General features: G+C 38.1%; 1 protein-coding gene across 6 annotated transcripts in view; it reads left to right on the plus strand.

The window, feature by feature from the left end:
• LOC149018684 (dihydroorotate dehydrogenase (quinone), mitochondrial) overlaps positions 1–19,039 on the plus strand; it is a 41,427-nt gene extending 22,388 nt beyond the window's left edge. For 2 of the 6 annotated variants that reach the window (XM_089152838.1, XM_089152839.1), the window contains 4 exons: positions 4,350–4,487; positions 7,040–7,077; positions 7,183–7,282; positions 18,367–19,039. In XM_089152838.1, coding sequence (XP_089008964.1) covers positions 4,350–4,487; positions 7,040–7,077; positions 7,183–7,282; positions 18,367–18,441 — 351 coding nt within the window. In that variant the 3' untranslated portion in view covers positions 18,442–19,039. The remainder of the gene's footprint in view (positions 1–4,349; positions 4,488–7,039; positions 7,078–7,182; positions 7,283–18,366) is intronic. The other 4 variants (XM_089152836.1, XM_089152835.1, XR_016172962.1 and 1 more) reach the window with 3 other exon arrangements.
• The last annotated feature ends 1,030 nt before the right edge of the window (positions 19,040–20,069 follow it).

A 20,069-nucleotide genomic window follows, 5' to 3' on the forward strand; every position in this document is an offset into this window, starting at 1 on the left:
TTTTTGCTAAAAATCAGCAGGCTTCCCATGCAGTTTCCAACAATTTGCCTCGGTATGATATGGTTTGTGATAGTGCTCACACTTGACAATCTCCTTAGCCGGATCAAATTTAGTGCGAACAGACTGTTAGGCTGATTTCTCCATAATAGGAGTATGAAGCATGACTAATCGACGACTTTCCTCACACTGAACAAGAGCATAAGACTATTCTAGTGTAGGAAAGGGAGAATGACTTAAGACTTGTACTCTGATTTGATCGTACTCCACATTCAAACCTGCCAAGAAGTCATTTACCCGAATCTTATCAATGTGCTTCCTATAAGTAGTCACATCTCATCTGGGTTAGTGGGATGATAATCCCCATAATGATCCAACTCCTACCAAAGAGATTGCAACGCGGCATAATATTGGGTCACAGTCAGTTCCTTTTGGGTAGTCTCATGAAGTTTTTTCGTAGCTCATAAACCTGTGCATCATTCCCCAACTGTCCATATGTTTCAGTAGTAGCCTTCCAGATTTGGGCTGCAGTATCAAGTAATAGATATCCACGGGCAATATTTGGAATCATGGAATTCAAAAGAAATGACATAATAAGAGAGTCATTCGAGATCCATTTATCCTGTGAAACACCTGTGGTAGTAGGTTTGATAATGGTGCCCGTAATGTGTCTAACAAGTCCTCTTCTGGCAATAGTTAGGTAAGCAAATCGGGACGAAATCAAATAATTTGTCCCATCAAAGCTTATCAAAAGAGGATGAAGAGTGGGATAATGTTCGAAGCCAGTGGGAGCAGGAGTACCATCAATAGTTGTCATGTTGACAAAATTATTTGCAGTTCTTCAGTCTTCACCCTTTCGAAGTAACAGAAATGTCACAAAATGCAATAGCCGAACAACTCAAACAAGTCTAAGTAATGACAAGTCTGAGTAATGATATGAGCCAATTTTGCACTCTCTCTCTCTCTCTCTCTCTCTCCTTTTTCTTTTTCTTTTTCTTTTTCCCTCTCTCTCTCTCTCTAAGAGAATAGTAGATTAGAAGAAAGAAAAAAAATAATAATATGGTTCGGCCAAATATGCAATGGTCTGGTTTGGTCTAAATTTGGAGAGAACCAAAATATGGTTCGGCCAAAGAGTAAAAGATTTAATGTTTACCTGGTTCAGCCATCGTCATCTTTCAGAGGGTTACCTGAGGAGGCTTCAATGGTAGAGGCATCGCTAGGCTGTCTGATCTGAACAGTGGAAACTGCAAAGGCCCTTATTTCTTGGTTGTCTGCTTTGTTTTCTCTACTTCTTCCTGAAGTCCCAAAGGGTCACCAGGTCTTCTAGTTGATACCTGTGATCAGAATCGGAAGCAAAAAGCCGGAGAGACGATGAGAACGAAAGCTAAGGCGAAGGCGATGGCGATGGTGGCTTCGTGCAGCAGTTTCTCTTCTACTTTTTTTTTCTGTCACTGTTCTTCTCAAATTGAGGCTGTAGATGCATCAAGTAGCGACAAGCAGCGGCGGTGGTGTTTCTCTTCTTCTTTCCTTTTCTTCTTGGCCTTCCCTAATCGAACCCACTGTAGTGCAATGGAACTGAAGAACAGAGAAAAAAGAGAGACGGAACTGCCAGAAAAAAATAAGGAATCGATGGGTTGCGATGGGTGCAGCGGAACTAAAGAACCGAAAAAAAGGCGATGGGTTTTTGAAAAAAATCAGGGAATTACGATGGGTGGCTTCTGGAGAGATGTCTCGGCAATGGAGGTAGGTTTTCCTCTGCCAATTTTTTTTCCCTCTTCCCTAATTGAAGTTAGGCTGTGATACCATGTTGAGAAACACGATATTGTTAGAATGGCTTATGGATCAATGATCTCAAGCCCTCTGTTTATAATTAAGTAGAAAGTAACTATTATAAGGAATATAATTTTCCATGAATACAAACTCTAATTTAACTCCTATACAAACTCTAATTGAACTCCTAGTAGAATCCAACAGTTAGGAGTCTGGTTGTTTCATTTAAGTTATTAAGTTGGGTGTTCTAATATAAATTGGATTCCCTAAGTTGAGTTCAAGTTGGTTTTCTTTTTCAGGGCCCTAGTTTAATTTTCCTTTAATGTAAGGCTACAAGGAGAGCCACATCCTCATTTAAAAATCAGATTTGATGAATTGAATAAACAAGCATTGAAGGACGACTTGGGAGTCGTGGGTTCCTAGGAGGAAGCCCACAGCCTGGGTTATTTGAGTTCTATAATATTTTGCAATTTCTAGTTCTTCATCTTCTTCTCTAAGTCTGTGGCAGCCATTGAAGCTTCCGATTCTGCAACTTCTTCAAGAAACACCCTCTACACTCAAGTACATACATTCCCCCCCTACCCATCCTCCCAAACCCTGAAACCATAACCCTAATGCTCCTATCACCCTTTTCCTTTTTCTATTTTTCTGTAATTTTTCTGCAATTTTCAAACCTTTTCTTAGACCCAAAATTCAAGATCAGATCTATGGCAATCAAACTATTAGATCTGTCTCAAACTTTAGGAACATCATTCCCCTAACCTATTGACCTTCTGTCCCAATTTCGGCCCAATTGGACGAACCCAAACCCTAGGCTAACCCTAATCCTAGTTCCACTCAAACTCTGATAACTCCCAAAGTCCCCGACTTTGCCCTGAACCCTTTTAGGATTACAGTCTCCCATGCCTTCTCTACCTCCCCTCCAAACTGTAACCCTAACTAAGAGTTCTAAGCCAAATACAGAACCTAGATTTGAACCCTAGCCTTAGAAATTAATTCTAAAATTAGAGAGCAATAAAACAAAATTAATTCGCTCAAGTTTCAGCCCTAATACAGCCTGGTCGAACCCTATCTTCCTGGCTTCCCCTCCATGCCATTCCCCTCTTAAGCCTAGGCCTCCTAACCCTAGATCCGAGGTTTGGAAGTCAAACAAGCTCATCCCGCAAGTCATATTTGGTCTAAGTACTGCTGCTGTCCATAGAGAATTGACTAAGATTAGACCTGAGACAGTGAGATTCAACGCTTACTGCTGGTTCTATTTGAGAGCATCCTGAAGAATGGCCCAGACCCTGGGTTACATCAAATGTGGAATAGTAAACAGAATCATTACCATGCAGAGCCTAATAGAACCTGTAGTACTCTTGGTCTTAGCCATGAGAATAAGTTATAAAGAGCATACCAAGAAGCACCGTGGGTTTTAAAGGAATCAGAGTAATAATATATGGCTGGAAGACATCACCAACATCCCAGCAGTAGCCTTCCAAGATCACCTCGAAATTCAGTGAACTATAGGTAATATGAGCCGACTTAAGAACCAACAATCATCATAAGGGGTTCACAGCAGAATCTCCTGTACTAAGTTTCCGCTGCAGCAGCACAGAAAATCAAGGCAATAGCCTTGATGGATTAAAATTGAGTTATCTTCAGAGGAATAACCGGCTTGAGAATAATTAATATTGCAAGCCAAACAATGCATAGCATCCAGGTAAGAACCACCGGCAGCAGAAGCACCTGGAAAAAATCAACAGGATCAATTCTTGAGAGATCAAGCCTCCATATTAGGTTGATCCAAAAGTCTTCGAGGCAGCAGCACTAAACCAAAATAGAAACACTTTGGTGATGAACGCAGGAGTTATTTGTACTTAGTATTATTTGCAGGCTTGCAGCAGGAGGTGGCTGCCCTCCACATTGGAAGAACCGAAAAAAATAACAGGAAAAAAAAAAGGAAGATGAATTCATGAACCTAGTTATAAGAGTTTGATATTATGCTAGCATATCAGTGGACTGTAATCAAGTCAATTAGAAAGTTGGAAGAAATAAAGTTGAATAAAAGAAGAGGATTCAGATCTCTTGAAGGAGACCTGCGACAGAGTTTATTAGGAACTCTACTGTTAGGCTCTCTTTATAATGTCAGCTTTCTTAAAGTGGATCACATGACAATTCTGCCCCTATACTCATAACACACTTAAAACACCCTATAATCCACAACTGAAACCAGTCTTAAGAGGCTGGAGTGGACGGAACTACCCCTAGACTTTAACAAGAAGGTGCTTTTTGCAATTTTTTAAATTGCGAAGTGGGATACATTTACTGGACTTTTTTGAATTTTTCCCCCTTTAATATTTCCATTTTCATCGAAAGAAACCTTGACTTTTTTCACTGATAACTTTCAGTTTCTTTGTATTACGTATGTTCTGTCTTTTGGTAAAGCTTTTTATTACCTTTTATGGGTATATATATGTGTATTTTTCTTGAACTGTATGCTCTTATTTTCTTCTGTTTCCCTGGTTTATTTCTTTGTATAAGTTTTATCCTGCAAAATTAGTTGTCCTTGTCTGCTCATAATGATCTATCTTATTCAGATAATATCAAATACAACCATTTCAAGACCTGATCCTGTAAGTCAGAACCCAGTGGCTGAAGAGTCTGGTGGCTTAAGCGGGAAGCCTCTTTTTAATCTATCCACCAACATCTTGAAGGAGATGTACCTTTTAACAAGGGTATCTTGTACTTTTTTTCTATTCTGAGATTTTGGAGGGGAGGGGTTCTTTTTGTCAATTTCTTGTTGCTTACTTGACCTCATTTATCTGCCCTTGCCCTGCTTATTGTGTTTTTTCTTTTGAGTTGATAGATTTCTTAATATTGACTGGCAAGATCTTGCAAGGTCCCTCCACAATTTTAAGCCAGTTGCAATATGTACTTACACATGACATCTGGGGTCTGATTCCTAAATATCTAGTCATTTCCTCTCTATGTTGAATGAAGGGCCATCCTTGGTGATTTGGAACCACTTTTGGTGAGGGAGAGAGAAAAGGGGGTGGGGTTAAGAAAATTGAGCTAGAGATGGTCAGGGTGGGCAGGGATTTTGTGTGATGAAGAATCCAATGATGTGAATTTGCTGGAAATTACTCTCACAGGCTTCTAACAGCCACTAGAAAATTTCCTGTATTAAATCATCACACCCTCAAATTTTTGGCTGTGGGGAAGATTGAATTCTGCCAGCTGATGGGATTGTTATTCAATAATAATGTGAAATTACGTGCATGCTGAGAGATCTCGCGAGATATCTCGTTTTTTCAAAGAAGCGAGACAAGATGGAAATTGAGAGCAGAGAGTTGGGATATCTTGCTCGAGATCTTGCCACATCTTGCTGGATCTCGCCATATCTCGCTGGAACTCTCAATTTTAGCCCTTTTTTTGTGGATTTCAGTTGGGATTTCACTTGCAATTACTCTTAGCACATCTATGACATCGAAGGAAGATCAATAATTCTTTGTTTGTCTTATGAACTTATAATTTAATGACTTATATAAAACTTCTAATGGTTGTGTAATTTTATTATTATATTCTTGAAAATTGAGATTGTGATCCTCATATAGATGGAATTTTGATGACGTTTAGGTTATTTGATGCATTTGATACACTTGCTTTTCATTTATATGCCTTAAATGTTCTATATTACATGTTGTATAACCTTGCATTCCTTAATCCTACAACATGTCGGTTTCACACTATGGTTAGACTTAGAAATCATACTTAGGGTTGTTTTCTGGCAAATCTAATGCCACCAATGTGTTCAAAAGGCCTTAAATAGGCTAAATACCAAGTTTCAGCTCAATTGGGACCCTAAAACCCAACGAGATGGGCCATCGAGTTGACGCAAAAAAATTGCATGTCTTGACTGAGATCTCAGTTTTTCAAGGTGGCAAGATCTTGCTCGCTCTCGAGCGAGATCTTCTACCATGATTATGTGAAGCCCTTCCCTTTAGGTGGAACCTTCGAGTAACATAAGGGTGAAGGAGAGGTTGCACTTTCCAAGTTCTGCTTCATGGGTGACTACTGCATGTCCATGGTTTATTATCTACTCTGCACTCTTCAAACTTCCGCTCCATGTGAAGGTCCAACAATATATAGCCTCTTGAGCACATTGTTAAATAGGTTTGTGGACACCTGAAAGGCTGAAACTTATTAATAATAATGAAAAATTAAAAACAAATCAAGGTATAAGCTTTATTTACCAATAGGATGAGAAGAGTATAGTTGTTTTATTGTTGGGAGATGTGAATGCCTGGACTACTTGTACTCCACATTATAGGAAAAACAAAGCAAAATAAAAAAAAAAGAGCGAAGGTATCATCCACCTGATGCATGGTTCTAGATGTCAACTTTGATCTGGGTTTCTGCTGACGGAAATCTGTTGCAGTTTGATTATCAAAAGTCATATCTTGGTTTGCAGTTCCAGTGAAAGTCTAAGCATATTTGAACCTTTATATTATAAAAAGAAATACCAAATGTTAGTTTGACTTTGGAAAGTATGTTGGTCTTGTATATTGTGTGCTTCAGTATCCTTTCTTTTTCATGACCTATTCTACACTTAATTTAGTAGTTTAAAACACAGTTTAGAAACAGCATTGAGATATGCAGCTTAAGAATGAGGAAAAACAATTCTCCCATAGACCAATATAAAAGAACTGTTAACATAGCAGTTAATAGGGATTGTCTATTTGAGCATGTTTATGCATGTTTGAAGCATTCGATTGGTAGAAAGAACACCTAAAGTTGTAGTTTGGCTTTGAATCCTATGACATATGGCAGTCATGTCATGTCCTGCCTGAAGCATCTAGTACATCAGAAGAAATCCATTGGTGTTAAATTTGAAATTTGAGGAATTTTTTCGGCCACGAGATGTTATAAATGTACCACCCAATTGTTGTTGTGGGCACCCCCAATTGACCACCAAGTCTTGAATCAAGTAGTAAAAGGAGTTTTCTAAAATGTTTTCTGGTTTTATAGTAGCCCCAGAGTGCTGAAGAGAAAATGGTGCAAAATCACGGAATTTTTGCCGAGATGACCAAAATAACTGAAAATTTGGCTGACAATGTCCTATCGAAATTTGGTATTCCAGCAGAGTCAATCGTTGTTCTGTTTTGATCAAGATTTCAAACTTTGATTTGATCTTTTGAATTCGTGGCTAGGAAATCTATGGTTAGTGGTTCTTGAATACGTTTTTCGCATTCTGTGTGATGTTATTTGCAACTCCTTGTTTTTTCAGGGAAAGATTACCCTTATTGGTTGCGGGGGTATTAGCAGGTTAGTATCAGTCTCTTTGTGACAGTATCTTTTGTTGATTGTGAAGATGATTTATGGTTTTTTAAATCTGGTGATTGGATTTTGTTCAAAATGCAATTGATCCAGCGGTGAGGATGCATACAAAAAGATACGAGCTGGAGCTACTCTTGTTCAGCTTTACACAGCTTTTGCCTATGAAGGGCCAATTCTCATTCCCCAGATGAAGGTACACCCATAAGTTGGTTTATAGGTTTTTGTCAAATGCACAGGCATATAAATTTGCATTTCTACATTTTAGAGAAAATGGTATTCTCTATTTGATCCAGTTGTGATTTTTGAGCTCTCCTACAATCTTGACTACTAGTTTTCACAGTGGGAGTCATTTTCCAGATTGTCTCATGTTCATGTTGATATGAATTTCTGGATTAATTTTTTTTTACCTGGTCAGAAAGGGCTGTCCAGATTTTATTGTAAAGCTAAAATTGGGATTGATATAGCCCCAAAATACCCACAAAACTAAATTAAAAGCAACATCCAGAAATGCTTCTATTCATAGGACCCTGTAGAATTTGATCAAACCTGGATCAGTGATGTTGGGATGTAGTAGACACATTGCTGAAAGGTTTCAATTGATTCCAGGGATTGAATTGAGAAATATGGCTTCAAACATCAAAACAGTAACTAGGGATGCTGGAGGCCAAAGAAACTACAGTTTGGCTCCAAATTTGGGTCACATGGAGGGTCGATGGTGAGCTTACGATGCAATTTATGGTTGAATTCTGATGACATAATCACAGTTATGAAGGTGGCTTGTGAATAGAAACTATGTGATTGTGTGTGAAATAACTGATGGATGGAGTGAAGGGATGTATTGAATGAAAGAGGTCTGAAAACCCAACAAGATTTGGGGAATGAAAGAAGTAGATGAGGTGTCCTGCTGGTAGAACAATCAATTCAGATTACTGAGGAGTAGTGGTGGCATAATACTGTACTTGACTAGTTGTATTAAAAGCCAATTAAAATCTTTTCACTTTGAATGAATTTCATATTTGGAAGGTTAACTATGATACAAAATCCGATGTGGAACAAAATTGAAATCCAGAGTGATATCATAATGGTAACTTTAGCATAACATTATGACTAGAGGAACAGAATTGTAATTCAAAGTAGGCCAGAATTGTAGATCAGAAATGAGCTAGGCTGAAGTGTAAATTACCACATGAAATAAGAAAGATACCTGGAACACCTAATATCAAGTAGCATGGTTTGAGATCTTGATCGCGATAGGGATCTTGGTCCCTCGAAAAATTGAGATCTTGTGAGGTCTTGGCCAAGATATGGTAAAAATCCTCGGTCAACTCGACCCAACTCGTGCGCTCATCTTGGTGGTATTAGGGTTCAATTTGGGCTAGAATTTGGTATTTAGTCTATTTTAAGCCTTCTAAACATGGTGGTGGCTCTAGATTTGTTTGAAAACAAGTGTATATATGAATTCTTACTTGACCTTACTTTGAACTAATGTGCTAAAGGAGTGAATATGCAGACTTATAAAACATGAAATAACAACCATTACTTGATATAAATGAAAATGTAAAGGTTTAAAGTCAAATAATACATCAAACCATGGAACAAATTTCCATTGAAAGGGTCGAAATTTCAATTAAAATATCTGTATTTTTCAAAATTGAAACGAAATCTTGCAAGTTTCGTTTCGTTACATTGTTTCGGGCGAAATGGTCAAAAATTTTGACCAATTTCGGTTGATTATTCATTATAAAATCCTCTTATCTATTTCGCAGGTTTAGACCTTTCTGCCTTGGTTTTGCAGCTTAGGTATCTACCTATATTTGCTAATTTCTCTTATTTTTGTGATTTCTATCTCATTTTCACCCTATTTCCACAACTCCTTTGCCTTCAAACACCTCTTAAGCTACAAAGTAATTCATGGGCGCAAGCCCAAACTACAAAGGAAACTTCGAGGCCCTAAGTGATATAAGGCCTGTACAGGCATAGAATGTGAAGCATGAGCCATACCCAACAATTTCAAGCTTCCCATTTGCCTTAAATGAGCAATCACTTGATCTAATTGGTCATTGTATTTTGTTGGCTTGTTGTATATGTAACCATTCTATCAAAAAATTCATGTATGCTAATGACTGATGAGTGATGATTTTGTGCTTGTAGGCAATATAGTTTGTACTTCTTGGAACCAGTCATTACCAGTTACATTGTGCTTCAAATAGTTAGGAGGCAAGAAATCAGATGAAATGGAGGCCATGTAAGCCCCGGAACCTAGGGTTGATACCTTGCTAGAAGAGTATTAGGCTTTGACCAAAATTTCGGTCAAAACCTCAAGATTTTAGTTTTTGGTCCGGTTGAAACCGGCCTCTAAACTGACTTCAATCTATGCATCAAACATGTTCCATTGTTCACAATTTCACATTGCAACATCGGTATGCTTATAAGTTAAAACCATGAGAGTATAATATAAGAGTAAAATCAATGATTAAGCAACTCCTCCAACTTTTTCTCCACCAGCACCACCTCCGTGATGTAGAATATAATTTATAAAAAAATGAAGTTTGGGAAGAACACTCACCCTGCTTCAAGATTGACTTCAAATTTTGTATATTTTTGTTTTAGATGAGTTAAATAGGTTTTTGATGGACCTTAGGTAGATATCTGACCAACTTTTCGGCAAAAATTTGGCCAAAACATCAAAGCTAGCGAAGGGAGGAGTACAAGATCAAGATATCTTAGCTCACCTCGATTGAGATATAGTATTTTTAGGGATTGGGTTGAACCAAGATCTTGCGAGATATGAGATCTCAAACCGAGATCTTGTATCTTTTTGGAATCATCTCATTTCACATGAGTTCTTGTCTCTAGGTCTCAAGAAAACGAGATTTCAGCTGAGATTTCGCAAGGCCTCGAACTATGTCAAGTAGATAGGCAGTGCTAATTAGTAACTGAAAGCAAAAGATTAGTTAAATAAACTAGTGAAGAGATGTAGAAAGTGAGGGAACAATATTAAGGAATGAGAAACAATAAGGGCAAGAAAGTAACACCTAAGCTTCCACACTGTAAGGTGGATCAAACACCAACTTACCTTGATTATAAACCAAAAAAAAAAAAAAAAAAACTAGTCAACACTTATCAACAAGAGTATTAACTTAAACCTAACATTGATTCAACCACTACCCAACTCTTGACAAGTGAATGCCCTTTTAACAATGAAGTTTCTTATTTTACACTACAGCCCCTTTTAATGACTTTTTTTGTTTATACATGGACTGGACTTGGGCTGAGGCTTAGGCTATAAGACTATACCATGTGGGCTGATACTAGCCCTGTATTGAAACTACTAGTCAAGTGATGAATCTGCTTCAAGTCCCCTGGTTTGACTGGGAAAACACAGTAACATCAGCAACACAACAATCCTATTTGCAGGGTATGGTTAGAGTAGAGTTTGATGTTCTCTTCCAGTGGCAGCAACTAGAAGCATCTTCAAATCTTCAACACAAGTAAAATTTGATATAGAAGAGGAAGGAAGGAAGAAATAATAAAATTGAAAGTAGGGGGATAAAGGTATTTTGGTCCTCTCAACCAGGTTCTACAGCCCTTTATCTATACAAGTACAAGAACTCAGTTTGCTCTCAATGGCAATCTCGTAGCATACATCAATAATCAGAATCATCAGGAAGGCTCTTACAGCTTATTACGTATACATAGAACTTTATTGCTTGCATATAGGCTAAAAGAAATTAGAAACTATGAATTTCTAGAATAAAGGATAAACTTTAAACTTTAAGCCCATATTTATTTGCACTTGTAATGGATGAATTAAAAAGACATTCAAGATGAGGTCCCTTGGTGAGTTGGTGTATACTTTTTGATGATGATATTGTGTTGATAGATGAGACTTAAGTGGGGATTAATACCAAGTTAGAATTATGGAGAGCAACTTTGGAATCAAGAGGCTTTAAATTAAGTAGAACGAAAACAGAATATCTAGTTTGTAACTTTAGTCATGATCAAATAGACGATGAGGTGGTGAAACTTGACAATAAGGAGATTTCTTAGAGTGATTCTTTTAGGTACCTAGGTTCAATCATAAATAAAAGAGGCGACATAGAGGATGATGTTTCCCAAAGAATCAAAATAGGGTGGACGAAGTGGAGATGTGTGTTCGGGGCCTTGTGTGATCGGTGAATTCTATTAAAGCTTAAAGGAGAATTCTATAGGACCGTCGTTCGACTAGCTTTGATGTATGGTGCAGAGGGTTGACCTGTTAAAAAGAATCATATAGATAAATTCAGTGTAGTAGAAATGAGGATGCTAAGATGGATAAGTGGCAAAACTAGGAAGGATAAGATAAGGAATGATCATATTAGAGTTGGTTTGGGAGTTGCTCCCATAAGTGATAAGCTTTGGGAAAGAAGTTTGAGTTGGCACGACCATATTCAACGGAGACCTATGAATGCCCATGTACGGAGAAGTGATATAATCCAGATTGAAGGAACTAGAAGAGCTAGGGGTAGACCTAAGATAACCTTAAGAGAAGTGGTGAGAAATGATATGCATAGCTTAGGCCTTGTATCTAGCATGACCTCAAATAGAACTGATTGGAAGGCAAGAATCCATGTTGCTGACCCCATTTAGTTGGGACAAGGCTTGTTGTTGTTGTTGTGAATTCCTAGAATAAAAGTCTTAACTTTTCTGGGAGTTAAAATTGATACTTCCAACACTAAAATAGAAACAAACAGGTAAGATCCTTGGCCTCCTAAAAGATGCAAGTGTACCAGCAAGATCTGAGTTTGAGAGACTTATCGGCCTAACTGTTGGCTTTGTGGCCCATGGGATTGGTTCACCAATTGATAAGTGAATCAGCCAATCAAGATGTTGTGAGTCTTGTGACCTTTGGCTTTTCAAAATCTATTGTTAGAGAATTAAACCAGTAAAGTAAATCACATGCAAGTGGTTTAATTTGACTTGTGAATGAAGTATGGAGTTGTTCCCTTGTTTTATGTGCTCTAGCTTTTTTTTAATGCCATACATCTTAGCATCTGCATCTGATTTGAAGTTGGGATATCCTTTATCTTTTTCAAGGAAATTTTTAAGATTCTTGTTATGGTCTCTTTAGAAGCTTATCAACATCTGGTGAAGTATTTGAATGGGGATGAGGATGCTGGATCCCCTTGCGAAGATTCAGTCTCCAATAGCAGCATCTTGTAGGGCAGATCCTCGGTCGAAGCCTGATTTCACATCCAAAACAGTAATTAGGATTTTAAGCATCGAACACTTGTTGTGATGACCATTATAAACTTTTATAGGACAGATTAGTGGTTGCAGAAAAGGTGGTACTTGGGTGCAGAATAGTGGACGACAACAAAAGAAGAAGACAAGGGGGAAAGCTGAGAAGGAAGAAGATTGAGGGAAAGAGAATTAATTTTTTTGGGTTTTTCTTTCTTTCATTCTTTCTTTTTTTTGGTGGGGGAGGGGGGTGAGGGAGGAAGAGGGTTGGAGAGGAAAGAAGAGGAATTCTGAGAATATAGAATCGCACCAAGGGAAGTGGGAGAAGAAGACTTGTATATTATAAATTTATAATAGAGTAAGACGGGGGTAGAAATGCACACTCAAAGCATCAAGTATTTAATTCATCTTTCTCTTCCATTTCATACTTGATAGACCGATACAAGCGTTTAAATAATAAAAGAGAGATACTTCTATAAGCAAACAACAATAGTAGGACTGTTAGGACCACAAGGCCTAGGGTTACTTCCCCATAGGACCCCTTTTTCGAACACGGGGTATTTTAGTAATTTGCCAATTTCGTGATGTCCTAGGTTTGGGCCCCATTGAGTCAAGTTTGTCATCTGGACCCTAGATCCATTTTTGTTTCTTAAGATGAATTAGTATTTTGAGAGTTATTGCAGAGTCCTTGTCTACGTGATTCCTAGTTGTGTTGGGATCCCCTACTTTGAGTTTACTTTTATTAGGATTCCATATCTATAGTTTGAGTCTACCTTTATTAGGATTCCATATCTATTCTTAGATTCCTAATTGGATCTCTCTAGAGCAAGTTATGATAGAGTCCTTGTTTATGTGAGAGGTTGTTAGTCAAGTTAGAGTCCTAATTAGAGTTAGAAAGTTAGTTTGAATTTAATTAGGTTTCCTAGTTTGATTGTTATTCTGTTTCGTTTTTGAGGCTGTAAATATATCCTCCTTACCTGTAATTGACAAGTTGAACTGATTAACAAAATTTCTGAGTTTGGAGGAAGTGTCATGGGCTTCCTTGGGAGAGTCACGGTGGTAGAGGGAGTGAACAACCATTATCTTCTAGCTCCAGCAACTTTCAGCAATCATTCAACAATACCAGCAATCTTCTTCCACCTACAAGTCAGTATTGCATCTGCATCCCCATTTTTTAGCCTTCCCTCTTCTTCCCCCATACGTCGCTCCCTTGTTTTTTATTCTCTTGAATTTTCTTGAATTTTTCGACTTTTCTAGAGACACAAATTTCAAGGACAGATCTACACCAACCCAACCGTTAGATCTGTCCCAAACTTTGGGGACCTTATCCCCCCCAACCCTAGTGACCTTAGATCCCGATTTGAGCCCCTTCTGATCATCTGATCTCAAGATGTAATTATTTTCTTGAATATTCGTACTTCTCAATACCCTAAAAACAAGAGCCTTAATATATTTTAATTTAGCCATCCAGACTCCACCAAACTTGATACCTACATTCCTTCCAAGTTTCAACCCATTCTGACACCCTATACACCCCACTTTTCCATCTCAATGAATTTATCCAATATCTCCCACGGGATGGGTTTCATATAGTTGAGATCCATAAGAACATATCTAACTACAAAACATTAATCTGACCTTTCCCCCAGGAATCATCCCTTCACAACCCATATTGCAAAGGAACTCCACATCCCCTAAATTTGCAAAACCCTAGTCGAACCTAACCTTAGACCTTTCCTAACCCTAGGACCCCCACAACCAACCCATTCCATTCAACCATAGGGTATTCTAAACACTAAATGAATGCTGATTTTATTGAAGACGATTCTGGAGTGAGCCTAAATCTAGGGCAACATCCCTACAAGCTAAACCCTAGAATTCGGTGCACATCACAATGGCGAGTGAGAAAATGCTTACAACCCTCTCTCTGAGAATTGAGAAGCTTCACTGAAGATGCCCTAGTGGTGCGGATCTCCACTTTTCCTCATTCCTTGGTATTTTCTTAAACGTAGATGATGTGATCAAGGTTGAAACCCACCCCCCCCCCCCCCCCCCCCCCCCCAAAAAAAAAAAAAAGGGCCCATAACCCAGGCCTAAAAGGCCCAATCCAAAGCTGGCTGAATACCCAAGGGTATTTTTGTCATTTTTCTAGCCCTTTAAGGGCTCAAGATGGATCTAGTTGGAATTCCTTCGATCCAAGGGTTAATGATCTAACTTTATTTTTTATCTGGGTTCGTATTTTGAGAGTTATGAAAGAGTCCTAGTCTAGTCTAAATTTTCAAGTTAAGTTGTGTTTGAATAGGTCATAGGAGTTTTATTTTGATTAAAAGTTGTTTTGTTGAGTACTTAGTTATCTTGGCACGAGTTTTAATTAAAATACAATTCAGCATGTGCTTATTTAAGTTAAAAGTCTAATTATCATGTGTCTTTTAGTAGATTCCAAATTAAGAGTTGAGGTCTTTAAGTAATTAGATTTCAATTCAAGAGTTTTGGTCAAGTGGTGGGGTCCTTGTCTATTAAGGATTCCCATCTAAAGAAGAGTCTTATGAAGGCTATAAATAGCCTAGTATCCTATGTAAATCTTCAGTATCGATGATTAATAAAATTGTTGAGTTTTGGGATCAGGATTTCCTAGTTGAGGCCATTGAGTAGAATTGTTCAAATTCAAGCTTCTTCTTCTCCATTCCAGCAGTGTACAAGAAATTATCAGGCTACTAACAATCATTCACAGCATTCAATTAAGTAAAAGAAGCCCCCACCACCATTCCCTGTCTCCTCCCTCTCCCACAGACCTCCCCCACCCTTCCCCTCTCTTGTGTGACCTCAGAACCCCCTCCCCCTTCCACCTTAAGTCTTCCCTGCCCTTTCCCCTACACCCTACGACAACCCCTGGGGCTCCCCTAATTCTCTGTTAGCCCCATGACTCCCCCACCCCTTCCTCTTACCCACATTAGCCCTAGAACCCCTCCACCTGTGGATTCCCAATCCCAGCCCCTTAAGCCTCGCTTTCCACTCTCCTTTGGTCACACCATCCTTTAGGTATTAAACCTGTAATTAATCTCTTAGTTAAACCTTGTTTTCTCAGTTTCTAAAAATCCTGCACTTCATCTTCTTTACCTGAAAATTCTGCAGCTTATCCAACTTCTGAAATACCCTAAGTTTATAAACTTCAGACCCACCCAAGCCCTTGAATTGCTAAAGTTCTTTCTGAATCTGCAGAAACAGTAAAGGCAGAGCTTGCCCTACCCTAGCTGAAACACCCAGAAACCCAAGTTTTCTGCCTCTGTTCAAATTTCAATTCTGAGACTATGTTATAGCAGAGTTTTTAAGAGCTGTAGAATAACCTAAACACCCTGAATCGACCCTCATCTTTGCTGGAATTCCTGGGCAACCCATAGATTTGGGGAAATTACTAAAATATCTTTAGCCCTAGATTTGGGTTACATCAATTGGTATTAGAGATGTAGTTTCCAGCAACCCTAATACCATCATAGATGACTCAACAATAGCTAGAGGCATGGAAGAATTTGTTGACAGCCTTAGTATTAAAGGTTACTTGGAGTATGCCCTCAACAATAGCTAGAGGCATGGAAGAATTTGTCGACAGCTTTAGTATTAAAGGTTACTTGGAGTATGGACCATCAGTAAACTTTCTCTCCAAATTCCTTGTTTCTGAAAGCGAAGATGAAGATTGGAAGAGAAGTAGTGTCATTACATCAGTAATTAAGTTGACCAATCTTATCCAAACAGAGCTAAATGATTACCATACTGTAATGACCAATCTTATCAGGCAAGGTACTACCACTATCAGTGGTAGTAGTGTCAATTTAGTGTTTGATGCATTTGTAAAAAGGGCCAATCTAAAATTAGAAGAGCATCCCCACCCCTATAGTGTGTCCCTCTTGAATGATGATAGGATAGAAGTTTCTTAGAGGTGCTTAGTCTCCATCAGTCTTCATGCTTTTACTCGGATGAAATTTGGTGTGATGTAAATTCCCATGGGAGTGAGTGACATTGTATTTTGGGGACCTTGGTTGTATGATAATGATGTAACCATTATGGGGAGAGAGAATGTCCGTAAGTTTGCCACAATGGTCATGTAATCGTCCTATTACCACTAATGGAGATGTTGGTCCTAAGATTTCAGGCCGTCAATGTTTTTAGGAAAGATAGAATGATGCATCTGGGAAGAACACTTCAACTGATGGTCACATCATCAGAACAAGGCTGCAACCCAGATTCTGGATAATCTATCTTTCTTCTTGCTTTACAAACTGCACCATTCAGTTCCTCTTGAAAAAATACACCTCCTTTCCCCTCGCCCCCACCAGAAAAATAAAAGGAAAAGAAAGAAAGAGTACCTAATTTCAACTTTTGTTAGCTCAAGTTACCACATTTTCAGTTCCAGCCACTAAGAAGCATCAAAATAGAATCTCAGGTTTTGTGTACCTAACCGAAATGGGATCTTGGTCATACGGACTCATACCCTCTCGTTTGAAATCCAAGTTGAGCATTGCTTGCTCTCGCATGGCCATGACGATGAGCACTACCAATGCAAATTGTCCACAGCAGCAAACTTCTTGCTCTTATACAAAGGAACTCCAAAAACATTTTGGATTCCATAAAATGCCCTTCATCTAGGCAATCTGCACTGTGTTCAACCCCTAGAGAGGTGAAAACCTACAACAGGATGTGGATTCTTGCCATCAAAATCCCTCCTAACTACCTTTGTATACACATAATTACTTTTCAACCTGCCAAAAATTTTCTACATTCTGCGCTCTTTAATCCTTAAGGAATACGGTCATTCTAATCAGGATCTAAAGATCAATGTTGATCCTTGAATCATTACAGTATGCTAATCATTTAGCTCTGTTTGGATAAGATTGGTCAACTTAATTACCCGAATATCAGCTGATCCAGCTTTGGCTATCAAATTTGTTCAATCCATCACACTATCAGAAATAGTTAGATCTCGAATGTACTAAAGCAATCTTTTTAGAATTCTCTCGTTTGTTAACCAATTGTTTTACTGAGTCATCAGCAGTCTTGATACATCAATAATATTGATATATGATTACCCTATCATGGAAGCATTTACTTAAAGAGTAATTTATGAACTATGTTATTTAATAGACTTTCTTTACCAGGGACTCTTGTGTTACTTCTTTACCACACAGAAGAAAAGGTAAATGAAACCCATGAAAACTGACCTGGCCTTGGTGAGGATCATCTATAGAATTGGTGTTGATGCTTTTTGCATACATCTAACATCATTTATACATTTACCAAAAAAAAAATAAAAATACATCATTTATACAAAAAAAGAAAAACAATAATAAAAATAGAAATCAAAGATATAAAAATAAACTATAGAGAGTTAAATCCATGTCATACCCATCCATAGTTTGCTAATTAACTGGACCCAAACTCAACTATCTCTTATGCATTACTTCTTGCCAGCTGGGCAGTGCTAGATAACTGTCGTACTGTATTGGCAAAAGAGAGTGTAGTCATCAACCTGCGTGTTCTTTTCTTATTTTGCCAGTCTATGATTATAGTGAAGGTTGATGATCCCAGCTGATTCGTAATGGCATAAAGCTTTGAAAAAAAATAACACCAAAAAAAGAAAAAAAAAAAAAAGAAAGGCAAACAAGGTTGAACAAGTAGGTCATTGCTAACATAAAGCTAGTACCATCAGATAGAACTGAGTTCAGGATTATTTTTTACAAAAATTCTTGTGATGAAAGGGCAGTATTGCATTCCTCGTATGGTACTAAAGATAGCTGATGGATTCAAGTTAACTGTAGGTTTGTGATTTGACTTAGTGTACTATGTTTGGTTATTCTTGAAACTTCCGAGATAACCTTATCTGATTAATTTGGGCACTGGAAGTCTATAAGTGGAGCCTATTGATTGGTTGAACTTGGCCTTCTAGCTTGGGGTAACTTGTTTGGCGCTGATTAACATATTTGGTGCAGAGAAATTTCTGCTGGCTTTTTCACTACTTGGCAACTGCTTGGTGTTGATTGATGTATTCATTTTGCTTCTTCTCAGGCCGAGCTAGCACAGTGCTTAGAAAGAGATGGTTTCAAGTCCATAAGCGAAGCTGTTGGTGCTGATTACAGATAGCTTTACCCTGATGCTGTATATTAGCTTCGGGACTATTCCTTAAAACTGAGAGGCATGCATACCTTTCATTTGAGCTCTGATCTTTTCCTTATTTATCATTTCAATTCTTCCTCCCCCTCACAGTTGACTGTTCAATAATTTTTCCTCAGTTTTCCTGTACTTTGGATTAGATGTCTGGTTTATGTGTGATTACAGGGAGAAGGGATCTGTGAGTAGAGTCAAGGATCTGCTGGCTAAAAAAAAAGCCAAAAGAAAGAAAGATCTCTCCAACTTTTAATCCAACATTGTGGATGTTGACTACTGTGAATACCTAGAAATTTTGTATACCATATTTATTTTGGTTGAGCAAAAGAAACAAAGTTCTGATAGAAGTTCCAGGTTGACTTGGTTTTTCATGTTCCCAATTAATCAAATTTGTTTGTGACAATGTATAAAATCTCACGCTTATGGTAGATGTGCCTTGCCGTGGTGGCATTTTCCTATATAAAGGTAAGCAAGTCCAAGGAGGTCTTAAGTTTGAATTTTTCTACTTTCACTACTTCCCCTTCCCCTTCCCATCCCCTGGGTCTATGGGCCACCCTGCCAGTTCTTGTGATTAGTTGATGATGACAAAACAAAAAAACTCAAGTTTATGTATTACTCACAAGTGTGAAGGGCCAATAGTAGGAGTCGGGATCATCTTCCCATCGGGGAGCACAAATAATAAAACCACAGATTGTAGTGGGGCCCACAGGTGAAAAATAATAAAACATGTTGAAAAAATCATGAATTTCACCTGTGGGTCCTACTGCAATTTGTGGTTGTAAAGCCAAGTGCTCCCTGATGGGGAGATGATCCCGGCTCCAATAGGAGTTGGGGGAAATTGTCATTTTGTTGAATTTGATTTTAGAGGAGGCAAACTTGGTATACCCCAATTGATGTCACCATTTATACCCCAACTGATGGCACCAAAAATACCCTACGAGTTCCTATCTAAAAAACAAAGTACCCTACAAGAGGTTTATAATCGCCCAATTGGCTCCCCAGGTCAGTAGGGCCCACGTTTAGATGCTGTAACATTCCTAATTGAATCAACATTCTTTTATTTCTATCATCAACCATTGACATAAAGAATTTAGAGCTTTTTACATGGTATCAATTATTTTTTGGTTGAAAATAGTTATCATCCACTATTATGCTGTAAATTACATGGCACTCACTTGAAAAAGTAAAAGTTATTTACAGTTAAATATTTGTTGTTAAATGACAAGTAAATTATTTAAATGTTGTCAAACCTATTTAAGTCATTAAAAAATTTAAATTTAAATTACATAAATGCCTCCCCTTATTGCTTTTATATTATGGGCAGAGAAATTATAAAAATACCCACCTTCTCTCTCATTCTTTGCAACTTGTCTTCTCCGATCGGTATTCAATCCCTTTCCATACTCAGGATCTATCACCCTTTGTTCTCACCCATCTTCTTCTGATCTGACGGTTCAAAACCCTAAAGCAAAACAATTCAATAACACCTTTTTTTGATTGAGCTACAACCCAAACCAAAAGAATTTCTGACATTCGCATCGGGCCGAGTTTGTGATAAGGTGAATAATCAACCCCATTTACCTCTTCGTCACCACCTGCAATAT

The sequence above is a fragment of the Hakea prostrata genome, chromosome 4 (genome assembly GCF_041222555.1).
Source record: "Hakea prostrata isolate BN-2017 chromosome 4, UWA_Hpros_2, whole genome shotgun sequence".
Taxonomy (NCBI): domain Eukaryota; kingdom Viridiplantae; phylum Streptophyta; class Magnoliopsida; order Proteales; family Proteaceae; genus Hakea; species Hakea prostrata.